Source organism: Umbelopsis ramanniana, assembly GCF_025399195.1.
Source record: "Umbelopsis ramanniana AG unplaced genomic scaffold K450scaffold_53, whole genome shotgun sequence".
Lineage (NCBI taxonomy): Eukaryota > Fungi > Mucoromycota > Umbelopsidomycetes > Umbelopsidales > Umbelopsidaceae > Umbelopsis > Umbelopsis ramanniana.
The window spans coordinates 57,455-70,737 of NW_026252139.1; the positions used below are offsets into that span (position 1 = coordinate 57,455).

The following is a 13,283-nucleotide window of genomic DNA, read 5'->3' on the forward strand; positions in this document are numbered from 1 at the left end:
AGAAATGGGCTAAAAGCGGTGGTCAGCTAAATGACAGTCACCATGTTGTAATTTTGGCACGCCTTCTAATGTTTGGAAAGAATTCTTATGAAAGTAACTGTTAATTCAACGAAACCAGTACTCCATCTATCAAAACCTTTTTCAAAACCTTTTTCAATGTTCAAAATACGATTTAAAATTGTTCTATAAAATTTTCGTGTGTTCTTCTAACGCAAACAGTGCAGCATACAAGCTATTGTATTATCAAATGTCTCGAACAATGGTCTCTGGAGGCTCGCCACCATATATAATTCTATAAACGGTGGTCATCAAAGGGAAGTCTTCTGTCATATTCCGAGCCTTCAAAAACTCATGCACTTCCTTTGCCGTGGTTGTTCCTTGCAGTTTTTGACCATTAAGCATCTCTTGCTCCAATTCTTCAATAGACTGTGGTTGCGCTTCAGTATTGATATGGCATTAGTTCTGACAGGTATGTACCTTTCTTACCTTTCCAGAATTCACAAAAGCTTCCGAGACTTTTCGATTGCGTCCGCCAAGACATGTTGTGATGAGGTCTGCAACACCGCATGACTCTGTAATTGGAAGTAGTATAGAATTAGACTCGAAACGAAACGGCATCGTGAAATGTCTTGCCACTTACGGAAAAAGGTTTCCGTCCGTACACCTCCGAAGAATGACTTTCCAAACTTTCTCATTTCAAGCAACCCACGTCGGATGACCGCAGCTTTCGTATTGTTTCCATATCTATAACGTCGTGAGTTAATCACTGGCAATACAGTAACCATAGGTGAAAGCAGTGTACATACTTCAGTCCGTCGCATAAACCAGCGCCAACGGCAATGACGTTTTTAAGAGCGCCACATATTTGAACGCTTACAGAGTCTTCTATAACAGTTACATGGAAGTACGCAGTATTGAAAAGCTGAATTGAATATAGCAGCATTAATTTCGAGATGGGACGGCGTAAATGGAATTCTCTACTGAGCATGCCACAAACAAGTACCTTGAACCATAGTTCTCCATCCTCCTCGTATGTTTGGCTACCTATGGTGGTTTCACAGAACATTTCTTTAGCCACCTCGTCAGCTATGTTAGCTCCACTAAGTGCTGCTGTCGGTACGTTCAATGTGTTTTGGATTTCGTCAGTGAACAACGAGATGTTATTGTCATGAAACGCCAGTCCCTACAGCCTTAGTTTAATATATATAGCTGCTAATATCTGTATTCAGCATTTCCGCCTACCTTGATCAATGAGATGGCTCTGGCGTTCTTTCCAAGCTTTCCCTTCAAATCTGTACATACTCGGCCCACAAACTGAGTTTTAAACCAAGCAAATGTCAATATAAGAATGGGCGTCAGCCAGCACAGGTGTATTTTGACATTACCTGGTGGGGCAAAACAAATACCAAAAGATCTGCTCCTTGACAGGCTTCTATAAGGTCTGGTATGGCTGCAACATTTTCAGGCAGCTTTATGCCAGGTAAGTATCTTCAGGGAGATATATTAGAACAATCACTTTGTGGAAATCACGCTGTAGTGTTAGCATACTTGACGTTCTCGTGTTTCTCGTTGATAATATCTGTGAGGTTTCTGCCATCGACCTGCTCTTGGAAAACCCACATACGCACTTGTCGATCGAACAAATTGGAATGCTCTTGTGCATTCTCGCCAACGATCTTGGCGATAGCGGAACCCCTAAACGTATACTATAAGCGGACTAGGTAACTTAATGAAGGTAGTTTTCTGCTGGGCTTACCAATTACCAGATCCAATGATAGCAACTTTGTGTAGGCTCATGAAGGATGATATTAAAAAGAGTTGGTGTATGCAGAGAAAAGGTGTATGCAAAGGAAAAGTGAAACGAGTTAATGAAGAGCGAATTCCGAGATGCGCTTTATGTTTCATGTTTCAGTAAATTTTTCCTGATGACCGTATTTTTGACCATAACCTGATACATATCCGATGAGATTGGAACCTTTGACATTATCTTGCGTTCTATTGATGCAACGCGCTTAAAGCATCATTTGACCGTCGTTATACACTCCCTCCTAACGTACGATGAAAGACATTCATTAAATTTAAATCGAATCGAGACAGTAAAGTGATATCAAGTAGAATGCTTTGTATTGATGAATTCCAATATAGTAATCAAAGATTATAGGATCAGTTCTTCATTTTATTGCGCGAGGGACTCCAACATAGCATCGCTTTCAACGCAGCGGGATCACTTTCATTTACAGTGTGGTGGGCTGGAAAGAGATTGTACACGTGATCTGTGACGGTTGTTTTGAAATTTCTTTTCTCTGTTGCCCTTAAGCGTTATGAAAAACTTTCTTTTTCGCCGTCCAGCCGATCAACTTTAGCAACAATGGGTCGCATGCACGCTCCTGGAAAGGGTATCTCTAGCAGTGCCCTGCCTTACCGCCGTACTCCTCCTTCATGGGTTAAGACTACTCCCGAGGAAGTTTGCGAACAAATCTTCAAGCTCGCTAAGAAGGGTCTTTCCCCCTCCCAGATTGGTGTCATTCTCCGTGACTCTCACGGCATTCCTCAAGTCAAGGGTGTCACTGGTAACAAGGTTCTCCGTATCCTCAAGTCCAACGGTCTCGCCCCTGAGATCCCTGAGGATTTGTACCAACTCATCAAGAAGGCTGTTTCCGTTCGCAAGCATCTTGAGCGTAACCGCAAGGACAAGGACTCCAAGTTCCGTTTGATTCTTATCGAGTCCCGTATCCACCGTCTTGCCCGCTACTACAAGACCGCTGGCCAACTCCCTCCCAACTGGAAGTACGAGTCCGCCACCGCTTCCGCCATGGTCGCTTAAACGTAGATTCCAATTCTCGAAAAAATAATATGGGAAGGAGCCAAGATTAACTTGTACATTGATTGTCAGGCTGTGTTTGATAATACAATGAATAAAGGAATTTATCTTCTTTCAGTGAACTTTCATGCATGCGTGTATTATCCATATAGAGTATTATGAAGTATTAACGGAGAAGCGAAAAAGAGAACCAGGTTCCTCGCTATCAGATCTACCCCATTTGCCAGGTACAACACTGCAGTGTTACTGCTATCATCTGCTCTTATCTGGCCATACTTGCCCTTAAAGTGTTGCCCTTTCCCTTGCATCATCGAGTCGTTTTAACGCCCCCGGGTATTCGTCATCTTTTGTGTAGAAGAAGGGGTTGCTTTCAAATCGCTAAGGAACAGGATGAGGGAAAACTATTATTTTTCAATGTGGTAAGCCTCCATATAAGTCCAATTGCCCTTATCTGGAGCCGCCCTTCCCTTGCAGCAATTAATGCTGATCATCTACATTACATGCATCCTACGGCGTATTGCATTTCCGATTGTTATTGGATTGTGGGGAGGTGTTTTATTCTTGAGAAGAATTTTTTTTTTTACGTAATGGTATGGTACATGACAAATGGAAATAGAGATGTTGTTGCGTCTGATAAATACGAGTAGATGTAATGAGTTGCGTTCAGACACATCACAACAAAAGTAAAGTAGGTTGTACAAAGTGAAATGTGAGAACTGTCGCATAAACGGTTAATCTTATGCGTGAGGAAGAGGAGGCGTCTCCAGCTCTGCGTCGTAGCTGAAAACATAAACCATCATGTAACTGCAGGCAGCCGCTGCGGCACCAATGGCTAACGTCTGCAATGCGCCTACAACGGCTTGCCGTGGTGTCAAATACATGCTCTTGACGTAGCCAAAGATGAGCAGTGTGATGGAAGTAATCAGTACTGACATATACAAAGCAGGTCTAGCCTTCTCATAAAAAAAATAGGGTATAAGGGGAATTAATCCTCCTACAAAATAGGAGCTGCCGATAGTCACCGCCGACATCTAAAAAGTAAGCGAAAACATGTTTAGCCACAACTGCGTTAAAAAAAGAAAACGTTGAGTTTTTGTGGTACTCACCCAGCTTCTATTCGGGTCAGGTTTCTCCAAATTCAGTTCGAAACGCATGTGGAAGTCCACAGCTCGCTCTGGTGATTCTCTGAGTTTTGCAAGCATTGGTTCAAGAGAAGCACGGTCCATACCATAGCTTTCGAACAATTCCACAATTTCATCCTCCTCTTCTTCAGGGTAGAGTTCCAGCTCTTGTTCTTCGCGCCTTCGTTCGTTTTTGTAGTGTTCCATCTCAGATCGAGCAGCTAGGTATCCACCTAGAGCCATTGACAATGCACCCGAGACCAGCTCTGAAAATACCATGGTTAGCCATCGGTTTGGAAGGGCATTGTCCCTCCTCCCGTGTACTCACCAGCAACACCACCATAAATGACAATCTTGGTATTGTCTAAAGATGAAAGACCAGCTGCCAAAGCAAATGGCACGGTCAAGCCATCTGACAAGCCTAGAATGCAGTCTCGGACGAGTTCTGGCTGTTCAAAATGTTCCTCTCGGTGATGTCGTCGGCGAGGTTCCTGGAGTAAGCCTTTGTCGTCCAATGCAATGCCGAGCTCTTCTTCTTCGATGGAAGATGAAGCTCGAGTAGTCGAGGGCTCATAGTAATCCTCAAATTTGTCGATGAGTTTGTAGTCGTCGTTAGGCATTGAGGGGAAAGGAGAGAGGTGGTGAGATCAAAAGAAAAGAGAAAGGAACTTTAAAAAAGAAAATTAAAGCAGAATGGGAAGGAAGAGGAGATGGAGCAAGAAGCTGGTTGGACTGTCCTACAAAGCGGCATCTTTTATGGGACATCGAATCCAATGAGCATCTTTTTTTGCCACACGATTTGAGTATAATTTATTTGCTACACAAACGTGCTGATATCCTGGTCCCTCATTTCCTGGTGGGCCAACCCCTACCTCTGCACGTGCCTCCTATATATGGAAACGCCTAAAAATTGGCCTCGGATTCAAACCTTCTCTCTGGTGAATTGGGACACATTTTGCCCAAAACAGCGCTTTTTGGTAGCCAGAGTGCCGCTTGCCGTGAGCACGAGGGAAGCAACGGATGTGATATGAATTAATTAGCTCCAGTATATCGGATCATCTATGTGAAACGACCATTTAATTTGTTCTGGCTGCCGGAATGATGGGCAGCCGGTTGTTCCTTGCGTGATGACAGAAGCGCTCTTGTTTCAGCGACATGCTTGGGATCGCGTTTGTTGTCGATGCGTGCCCAAAAAACAAAAAAAAAGAAACCAGGCCCAAGCTCTCGCGCGCTTTACAATGTTTTACTGCATTTGAACAAAAACACACAGAAACCGCAGAACGGCATGTTTGTAAACAGTATTTACTACAAGGTCGATGGCAAGGCAATTATGCTTGTTCATTTTTCTTTTAAAACTTTCTTTTTGCCCATATCACTCCCTCTTCAGGACCAACAAAACATGTGATAGCTACGGAAGGTGAGTAGTCTACAATGCAGTTTCTTAGGAGCGATCTAAATGATAATGCTTCTAGACATGAATGTACAAAGGAATTTCAGTATGCACCTTCACTGGTGAAGTTCAGGCAAATAACAGTGTCTTAGCCGCGGTTTTTCGGTCGCAGGGGTCATCGTTTGATCAAGGTTGGTTCAAACAGCGCTGAAAAAAAAAAAAAAAAAAGTGGGATTGACTGGTGCGCGCTAACTCTGGGACTGAAATTTCAATACCCAACATGTCCACCATTGCCGTCCTGGGTGGTGGCATTTCCGGCCTCACAACCGCATACTACCTTTCAAAGCTAGCCCCTCATGGAACTAAGATCATATTGACCGAAGGATCGAACCGTCTTGGCGGTTGGATTAAAAGTTGTCGAGTCGCGCCAGGCGAATACGGTTTGGATCGACACATTCCAATCTCAAGCAATGCAGACATGACGAACGATAGTAACGTCCTTTTTGAGGGCGGTCCAAGAACTTTGCGGCCTGTTGGCCCCGGAGGTGTAGTGACACTAGACCTGGTGAGACAAATTGAGCATTAAAACTTAGTCGTGTTGGCCAACACTCTGAACTCCTGTTATACTTAGATACGCGACCTCAATTTGACAGATAATTTAATAGCTATACCGAAAACCCATTCTTCCGCACGCCATCGTTACATTTACTATGAAGACCGCATCAACACTCTTCCCTCTTCGTTAAAGGAGATGCTGCTGAATCCTCCTCCCATTATGAAGTCCGTCTTGTTATCGGGTATGAAGGAGATGTTTGTTAAGAAATCAATGGCAGACGATGAAAGCATTTATGACTTTACGGAAAGACGTTTTGGAACGCACGTCGCAACAAACCTGGTGGGTGCTATGGTGCATGGCATCTACGCTGGCGATGCGAAAGAGCTTTCCCTACGCACCACCCTCAAGATGCTTTGGGAAAACGAACAAGCGTTTGGAAGTGTGGTGAGAGGCATGCTACGCGGAGGAGCCAAAATGGATCGCTTTCGGGAACGTGGAATGATGACCCGTGCAAGGAACAACGATCCCGAATGGTTTGGAGAAATGGAAGCTATGAGCGTCATAGGTTTTAAAGATGGTGTGGACTCGTTGACACGAGCTCTTGGCACATGGTTGGGACAGCAGGACAATGTCGAAATTAGAACTGATGAAAAGGTTGAATCCCTTGATTTGACTACTGGAGGAGACTGCAAGGTATGTTCACTACAATGCTGGCCATTATTTATCATATTCATGGTTTGTTTGGTACTCACCCCAACGTCTCTCTCAGATTGTCACTAGTAAAGGTATCATCCATGCATCGCATACTGTATCGACTCTCCCTGCTATACATCTAGACAAAATCATATCAAGCCAAATACCGCATCTCAATTATAACCGACATGCGGACGTTGCAGTCGTAAACTTGGCGTATGCCAACGATCAAGCTAAACTTGACTATGACGGCTTTGGCTTCCTCACACCCCATGTTTCCTCTCAACATACCCACCCAGTCCCAGGAACGCTTGGAGTGGTTTTTGATTCAAATGCCTTGAGTGGACAAGAGAGAGATGCACCATTAAAACTCACTGCTATGCTAGGCGGCCACATGTGGGATAGTGCATTTGATAAGTCGATTCAAGATATAGATCCAAAGGTTGTGCGTGATCGAGCTCTCCAGGTAGCCGAACGCCATCTCGGAATCAAGGCAACTCCCTCCCATACCATGACTCATCTTCATGCAGGATGTATACCTCAGTATAAGGTCGGGCACTACCAGCGATTGGGAGAGATGCATGCAGCTATTCAATCTCGATTTGGAAATGCGCTAAGCGTTACCGGAGCCAGTTATTTTGGTGTCAGTGTTCCTGACTGCATCAAAAATGCTAGAGAGTTGGTGGAAGAGCTGACAGTATCAGGAGCGCTCGGATCTCGAAGCAAGGTGGTTACTGGATTGAACCGGGTAGAAGAAGGTAATGCAAATGAGAGACTGAGAGATAGCGCTAACATCTCCAAAGGTCACATTGATGTTTTGATGAAGTCGTAGAGCATTGGATAGGAACATTGTATAGTACAGGTTTTATAGAGATATGTGGTCTGTTCTGGACTAATCTCGCTTGTCTTAATCGTAAGCAAGTAGAAAGGAATTTCAAAGAAAAATAATAAAATAAAAAGGAAACTACAAACGAACCAACGATGACAGGGTTTCTACTTTATGTCAAGCAATAAATGGGACTTTCTGAAGCATGAATTGAATGGGTGAAGTGAACGAGCATTCTTACCGTCTGCAAAATTGGCCATTCAAAACTACGGGTATTTACAGCTATGATGTTACAACGGAATGTATCTACAATGCTTGAGTAGATGAAGTCATCTACTTTAGATTAGCGACTGAGTGGCACTGTAGGATGGGATGGATTGGCTACGGCTTGGATGTATGGGATTTTCTTCCAGAATCGGGTCGGATACACCCGCCGCAACTGTGCTGTAAGATGGCGGCAACTCCACATACTCAATACGAGTGGCTTCCATCAATTCCGTTTCGGCAGGAGCCAAATTCTGTGCAGCGGCCGTAACGACAATCATTTTCATATAATCATTATATGTCTGGCATTGTGCGGCATCGTGGAAATCCAGTTCGACTTGGATTCCATGTTCATGGACGGTATGGCATACGTACGACGATAGCGTAGACTTCACAGTCCGGTTTGCTTTCAGCGACATCACTTCCTCAAAGATGATTTGAAAACTTTCAAAGGAGTCTTTTGGCTCCTTTGCGATCAGAACAAGGCGTTTATTCGTCAAATATACAAAGCCGGGAAGTTTCGTTGCATGGTGGCGAGAGCTCGTCTTTACGGTAAATTTCATTCGTTCGTTGTGAAAAAAGAAACCTTCGCTGGTTAGTGGTATAGGGACTTTCCTCGTTTCTTCATTTGGATTGTGCTGGATGACTTTGTAAGGAATGTCGTTAATGCTGGCCATTGTGAAGTGAATGGGTACGAGGCTTAAAAAAAGACTATGAATAATTTTTCGACACTAAATTGATCAAGTGGGCTGAGCGCAGTAGTAAGGATCGGATTCAGGTATAGCCGAGATGCTAACGTGACCCGGAAGCTCATACCAATAACTGACAACTTTTCTGTAACCAAAACCTCTCTACCCATTTGCCAGATCAAACATTTCAGTGAGCCAAGCAAGACTGACTGACTTGCTAGAAACTAATGCCCGCAAGTTAAATGAAAGCCCGCATGAGGAACAATGGAAGACACAGAAAAGCGAATATCTGATACCAGCAGCCCTACGTAATTATTCAGTTATGAAAAGCTCACATGTATAATTTTTACTTCAAAACATGGGCAAACTTTTGTGGAAATGGTAGTTACAAAGCCCGTTTGCATTTTACCAGGTTTAATCTCGAAATTCCCCGGTCGGTTAAGTGGACATTCAAAAAAAAGGAAAAAAAAGAAAACGCTACTATCAGCCATGTTCCCACTGCTCCCATGCGCCCTGCATGATGGACGGCAAGAATACATTTCATATAGGAAGAGCATATAGTAAGCATTTTGTTTCATGATTAGAATGAGTGGAACGATGTGATGCAGATGGGCACACTCACAGGTCTTTAATTTCTCTGAAACAACACCCATTCAAAGTTTGAAGACACCGGTTGGTCAAGGTGGGAAATAGAAACGAAAAAATCTCGGGCTCTGGGATATTCACAAGCCAAGGCAGAATTGCTTGAGGCCTCAAAAAGTGAAGGCGGCTATAGGCGGCCATGGCCAAGCTCGACAACTGTCGTGAACATTCCGTCATGTGCAGAATGTTGGTCATTACATGGATCCCGGTAGGTGTGCCGGTAAAGGTGGAGTTTTTTGGCCTGGTGGCATTATCAATAACGCACGGCCAAAAAGGTGATCACATACCTTAACCCCCCACCCTTGTATTAAAATGTGCCTCCTTTTGAACCTTCTCATTTTTATTTGGCTGTATTGTGACAGACACACCGCACCCTATCCTATCCCATCGCATACTTTACAAGTATGTATGTTGAAATCACATAGGGAACCCCCATGTAGCTCCGCCGAAAAAAGTTGGGAAATGTTTATGCTCAACATCCTTTTTATCCTGAAGCGGATATCATGCAGCGTATAGCATGGTATTGCATATGGCTTGGGCATTTCGAACACGTAATTTGAAAGATCAGTATGCTTTTGTATGACTATGAAAATGAAATCAGCCTATTACTGAACAATAATCTTAGGTTCAGGCGCGGAGTAATTGTTTCCTTGCCTGTGCCTCCTGCGGCATTTATTCAGATATGATGGGTAGGCAACTTGGGACTTGACCAGTCTCGGGGGCCACCGATGACACTGGGTAATACTCTTCGGGGTGTACAGTGGTGGGTCCTCTTTTTTTATTTTTTATTTATTATTCAAATTTATTTTATTCTCCTGTATAGAGTTCAATAAACATTGTGCGAAGATGGACGTAAGTTTGCATTCGTCGTTTCACTAAAGTCAAAGAGAAAGATCGTCCCTCACAGTGAAGGAAAAAATGACAATGTGAGATCATCTCGGCCAAAGCGGGTAGAGCATAGTTTCCGCGTTCAGCAGCTGAGCATGGCTTCGATTTCCCCCAATGTTGCACCACCGCAACTATCAGTCGTTGTCACAACCCAGCCAGCCAATGTGCAACACCATATTCTAACCTGTTGAAAACGGAGACGGTCCTTTCAAAGGGATGAAGATAAGGGAAAATCATTTATTCTTCCATAAAGCATGAAGATGATAGAAATATTGAGGGACTGCCTAGGAGCAACATGGTGCGAGGTATAATTCGATTTGGTATGCGATGTTCAAAGCTGTGATTGAAGACGCCAAGCATGGATGGAAAGGAAGAAAAAAAGAGGGCTTGTGACAAGCTGAAGGTCACAAAGCTTTCTTTTCTCTTCCTTTTTCTTTTATTTATACACACACAATTATTTTTTTTACATCTTCCCTTTGCTGATCGGTGTCCCTATCTCTTTTTTCCCTCTCTCTCTCTTCCTGTCCTTCTTTCCCTCTCTTTTTTCTTTCTAAACAAACTATCGTCCCTTTATATATACAACCATATACATTCATCCACATCTTGTAGTTGACGCTCATCCACAACCTTCTCGTATTATCTCTTGGTTCACTACTTTTTTTGTTTAAAATTATCAATCGGTTCAAACTCGTACTTTGTCTGACTTAAAAGGCGGGAACTAAACAGCACATCACGACAAAAGCAACCGATAATGATGAACCAAACTACCGCCAATGCGTATTGGCATGTAGCTCCGCCGCCGCAGATCAACGAACAACATGACGAAGACAACAGAGAATCATCCGTTGCCATTCAACGATATCACACTCAAAATGTGCAAGTACGCCTTCGCCATCGCACCATTTCGCCTATCCTTGAACATGAAAGTGATGAACTTGAAAGTTTCAGCGAAGGCATAGCTGGCTTTATATCTAAACTCTATCTGTAAGCATCGTATTTTACCATTTGGGGATCTCAGCTCGTCCGATGACCGCTGCTCGACCAACCTTTGAAAGCAGTAGGCTCAAGCGGCTGCGAGGAAAGAAATCAAAAAAAAATCATATATACCTGAACATATAAAGCGTGTTTGTATATGTGTACGTATCCCAACTAATACCTGTTTTTCAAACTTCTGCTTAGAGCACTGCAAGCACCCGATGACGGCAATAAGTACGCACGATGGACAAAGGCAAATGGTAAAGATATGTTTGTCATAGATTGTATCCCTAGTAAGTAACATAAATCTTGCTGTATCGCAATGTGATATCCCTGCATGCTAACAGTCAAGTTACGCCTCTTGTTTTTTGTTGTTTTCTTTTCCTTGGTCCAATCATCTCCCTCTCCCCACCCCCGTTCCCACTTACCCCTCGAAAATGGCATCTTAGAATTTACGGATACGGTCTTACCAAAGCTTTTCAAGCACTGTAAATTTGCATCCTTTGTAAGACAGCTGAATGTAGGTGGACTTTTTAAGCTCAATATTGTCTGTCCCAAAAATTTGTGTGACTCACCCACATCTATTAGATATATGGATTTCAGCGCGATACCGACGCAAGGAAATACAAGGAACCAAAAGATCGAGAGTCTTGTCGCTGGTACCATGTCAACTTTCGACCTGGTCGTAGAGATTTATTCCATCTCATTCGCCGAAAGACTTCTGTATGTAACAAGCGGCGACGTCGGTCTTCACAGTTGGTCAAAGCTGAAGCACTAGACACCGAAACCATCATCCCGGTTGGGTCGGACTCTGAACATGACGATTATTACGAAAATATGCAACGTAGCGGGATAGAAGATAAACGACGATTACAGGATGTATCGAAGCGATCCATGGTTTTGAATAGCCCTTTGGCATCGATGCATCAGCAACAACCGCCCAATCTAAATGTTAATTTATCGAGTCGAAAGCATGCAATGGTCTTGCACTGTGACGACAATAACACACTGTACCTTAAGCAACAAATCTTAGAATTGAAACAAATGTGCCAGAGCATGGAGAAGACATTCGCTCATGAAATTGCTAGAGCACAAGAGCAGATACATACACAAAAACAACAGCTGGATATGATTCAATCGGTTGTAGAGTCGTTACGACAGACGCCAGGTAGGTTGAGACGCCAGTTATTTTCCTTGGGTAGGCAATGAGGATCTATCCATTTGTAGTGGTGGTGATGATCATTCTTGTTAAAAGATATTGTTTGTTCCTCTTTTCATCAGGCAATTCTCCATCACGAGGCAATAACAATGAAGTGGCAACCAGTTCGGCGTTACCGCCCTACCTGGGCGACCTGAATGTAGACGGATCCCCAAAACTTGTTGAGACCAATTCTCATTCTCCATTGGAACAGACCATATACGATGAACGACAACATCGGAATACAATGACGAACAATGCGTTAGTTCAGTTTCAAAAGTACTCACAAGTAGCGCACGAGCCAGATACCCCACCACCGCCTCCAGTATCCTCCGCCGCTAGTCAACAGGTCTCGGGCATGGCTGTTCCACAGGCGCCACAAGGCGATTCTGGCAACGTTAGTATTGGGTTATCACCACAAAGACATCACTTCGGCTACAATAATTTCGGCCAAGTTCCACAAAACTCGGATGACTGGTCCGTTTTCTCTTCGGCCGGAGGTGATCCACCTATGCCCAAATACACTACCCTTCGTAAGTGAATGAACCGATAGTTCAAACCCTCCCCCCATCTTTCATATTAACTTACTTTGTCGTGAACTGACCACCCCAAACCCGATTGTTTGTCGTTGAATACTAGATTATCACCAACAACAGGCCGGACCCGCGCAAGCCGGCTTCCCATCGGAGCGTCGGCCGTTTGCTCCTGACTACGGTATCATGTCCCAAAACAACATTTCCTAGATACAACTTTTTTTTTTCCTGATGTATTGTTCACTGGCTCTGCTCCGCACCGCTTTGGCTGTTTACAAGTATGATCATGGGATGAGCTGCTTGGCATCTCTCTCTCTTTTCTTTTTTTGATAACCTTTGCAGCTACTTGATTCTTTTGAGCTGTTCACACAAAATAAAAACGTTAAAAAAAAATCCTAGTCCCTTGAAGAGAGGGACCAAGGACTTGTAGATAATCAAAACACACAGAGCGTCTCAGGGCCATAGCGGTCGGATTGTTTGTATAGGTTTTGGCAAGCTGTCAGTTCCTTGATGGATTAGTCCGAAAACGGGTCATCGCATGGTTGCTGCGTTTTCCCTTTTTCCAGATTTTTGACATTTTGCATGAATCACAATGTAAAACCCAACCATAGGCTGGCTCAAAATTTTCAGACCCAGCTGCTATGCCCATTGACCGGGGAAAGCGTCGCAAGACTCTTTGCCTATCAC

General features: G+C 43.7%; 6 protein-coding genes across 6 annotated transcripts; 3 read left to right on the forward strand and 3 right to left on the reverse strand.

Moving 5' to 3' along the window:
* Positions 1–63: 63 nt before the first annotated feature.
* K450DRAFT_253176 (uncharacterized protein) lies at positions 64–2,093 on the reverse strand. Its single transcript, XM_051590999.1, has 9 exons — positions 1,757–2,093; positions 1,549–1,695; positions 1,386–1,488; positions 1,243–1,314; positions 1,004–1,183; positions 807–922; positions 641–744; positions 487–572; positions 64–426 (listed from the first exon to the last, which is right to left on the reverse strand). Exons 1-9 carry the CDS (start codon positions 1,903–1,905, stop codon positions 244–246), a joined length of 1,140 nt encoding a protein of 379 aa, XP_051442172.1. The 5' UTR covers positions 1,906–2,093; the 3' UTR covers positions 64–243.
* Positions 2,094–2,249: 156 nt separating this feature from the next.
* On the forward strand, positions 2,250–2,956 carry K450DRAFT_253187 (uncharacterized protein). Its single transcript, XM_051591000.1, has one exon. The coding sequence runs from the start codon at positions 2,369–2,371 to the stop codon at positions 2,822–2,824; it is 456 nt and encodes a 151-aa protein (XP_051442173.1). The 5' UTR covers positions 2,250–2,368; the 3' UTR covers positions 2,825–2,956.
* Positions 2,957–3,513: 557 nt separating this feature from the next.
* On the reverse strand, positions 3,514–4,261 carry K450DRAFT_253189 (uncharacterized protein). Its single transcript, XM_051591001.1, has 2 exons — positions 3,928–4,261; positions 3,514–3,852 (listed from the first exon to the last, which is right to left on the reverse strand). The coding sequence occupies exons 1-2, from the start codon at positions 4,219–4,221 to the stop codon at positions 3,559–3,561; spliced, it is 588 nt and encodes a 195-aa protein (XP_051442174.1). The 5' UTR covers positions 4,222–4,261; the 3' UTR covers positions 3,514–3,558.
* A 1,281-nt stretch (positions 4,262–5,542) lies between these two features.
* Positions 5,543–7,579, forward strand: K450DRAFT_253193 (uncharacterized protein). The gene is made up of 3 exons (XM_051591002.1): positions 5,543–5,897; positions 5,964–6,581; positions 6,658–7,579. Exons 1-3 carry the CDS (start codon positions 5,613–5,615, stop codon positions 7,411–7,413), a joined length of 1,659 nt encoding a protein of 552 aa, XP_051442175.1. The 5' UTR covers positions 5,543–5,612; the 3' UTR covers positions 7,414–7,579.
* On the reverse strand, positions 7,580–8,587 carry K450DRAFT_253196 (uncharacterized protein). Its single transcript, XM_051591003.1, has one exon. It carries the CDS (start codon positions 8,346–8,348, stop codon positions 7,746–7,748), a length of 603 nt encoding a protein of 200 aa, XP_051442176.1. The 5' UTR covers positions 8,349–8,587; the 3' UTR covers positions 7,580–7,745.
* A 2,022-nt stretch (positions 8,588–10,609) lies between these two features.
* On the forward strand, positions 10,610–12,304 carry K450DRAFT_253207 (uncharacterized protein). Its single transcript, XM_051591004.1, has 5 exons — positions 10,610–10,770; positions 10,839–10,874; positions 11,070–11,125; positions 11,315–11,385; positions 11,454–12,304. Exons 1-5 carry the CDS (start codon positions 10,709–10,711, stop codon positions 12,072–12,074), a joined length of 846 nt encoding a protein of 281 aa, XP_051442177.1. The 5' UTR covers positions 10,610–10,708; the 3' UTR covers positions 12,075–12,304.
* Positions 12,305–13,283: the final 979 nt, after the last annotated feature.

What these genes read in the sequence shown, in the direction of transcription:
- K450DRAFT_253176 (XM_051590999.1), bottom strand. Translation starts at nt 1,905, where the DNA reads ATGAAACATAAAGCGCATCTCGGAATTCGCTCTTCATTAACTCGTTTC. An exon ending in ATCATTGGATCTGGTAATTG is followed by an intron (nt 1,696 to 1,756) that starts GTAAGCCCAGCA and finishes GTATACGTTTAG; the next exon opens with GGGTTCCGCTATCGCCAAGA. An exon ending in GAGAAACACGAGAACGTCAA is followed by an intron (nt 1,489 to 1,548) that starts GTATGCTAACAC and finishes ATCTCCCTGAAG; the next exon opens with ATACTTACCTGGCATAAAGC.
- K450DRAFT_253187 (XM_051591000.1), top strand. Translation starts at nt 2,369, where the DNA reads ATGGGTCGCATGCACGCTCCTGGAAAGGGTATCTCTAGCAGTGCCCTG.
- K450DRAFT_253189 (XM_051591001.1), bottom strand. Translation starts at nt 4,221, where the DNA reads ATGGTATTTTCAGAGCTGGTCTCGGGTGCATTGTCAATGGCTCTAGGT. An exon ending in CTGACCCGAATAGAAGCTGG is followed by an intron (nt 3,853 to 3,927) that starts GTGAGTACCACA and finishes CTTACTTTTTAG; the next exon opens with ATGTCGGCGGTGACTATCGG.
- K450DRAFT_253193 (XM_051591002.1), top strand. Translation starts at nt 5,613, where the DNA reads ATGTCCACCATTGCCGTCCTGGGTGGTGGCATTTCCGGCCTCACAACC. An exon ending in GTGTAGTGACACTAGACCTG is followed by an intron (nt 5,898 to 5,963) that starts GTGAGACAAATT and finishes TGTTATACTTAG; the next exon opens with ATACGCGACCTCAATTTGAC. An exon ending in CTACTGGAGGAGACTGCAAG is followed by an intron (nt 6,582 to 6,657) that starts GTATGTTCACTA and finishes CGTCTCTCTCAG; the next exon opens with ATTGTCACTAGTAAAGGTAT.
- K450DRAFT_253196 (XM_051591003.1), bottom strand. Translation starts at nt 8,348, where the DNA reads ATGGCCAGCATTAACGACATTCCTTACAAAGTCATCCAGCACAATCCA.
- K450DRAFT_253207 (XM_051591004.1), top strand. Translation starts at nt 10,709, where the DNA reads ATGACGAAGACAACAGAGAATCATCCGTTGCCATTCAACGATATCACA. An exon ending in ATCACACTCAAAATGTGCAA is followed by an intron (nt 10,771 to 10,838) that starts GTACGCCTTCGC and finishes TGAAAGTTTCAG; the next exon opens with CGAAGGCATAGCTGGCTTTA. An exon ending in TTTATATCTAAACTCTATCT is followed by an intron (nt 10,875 to 11,069) that starts GTAAGCATCGTA and finishes ACTTCTGCTTAG; the next exon opens with AGCACTGCAAGCACCCGATG.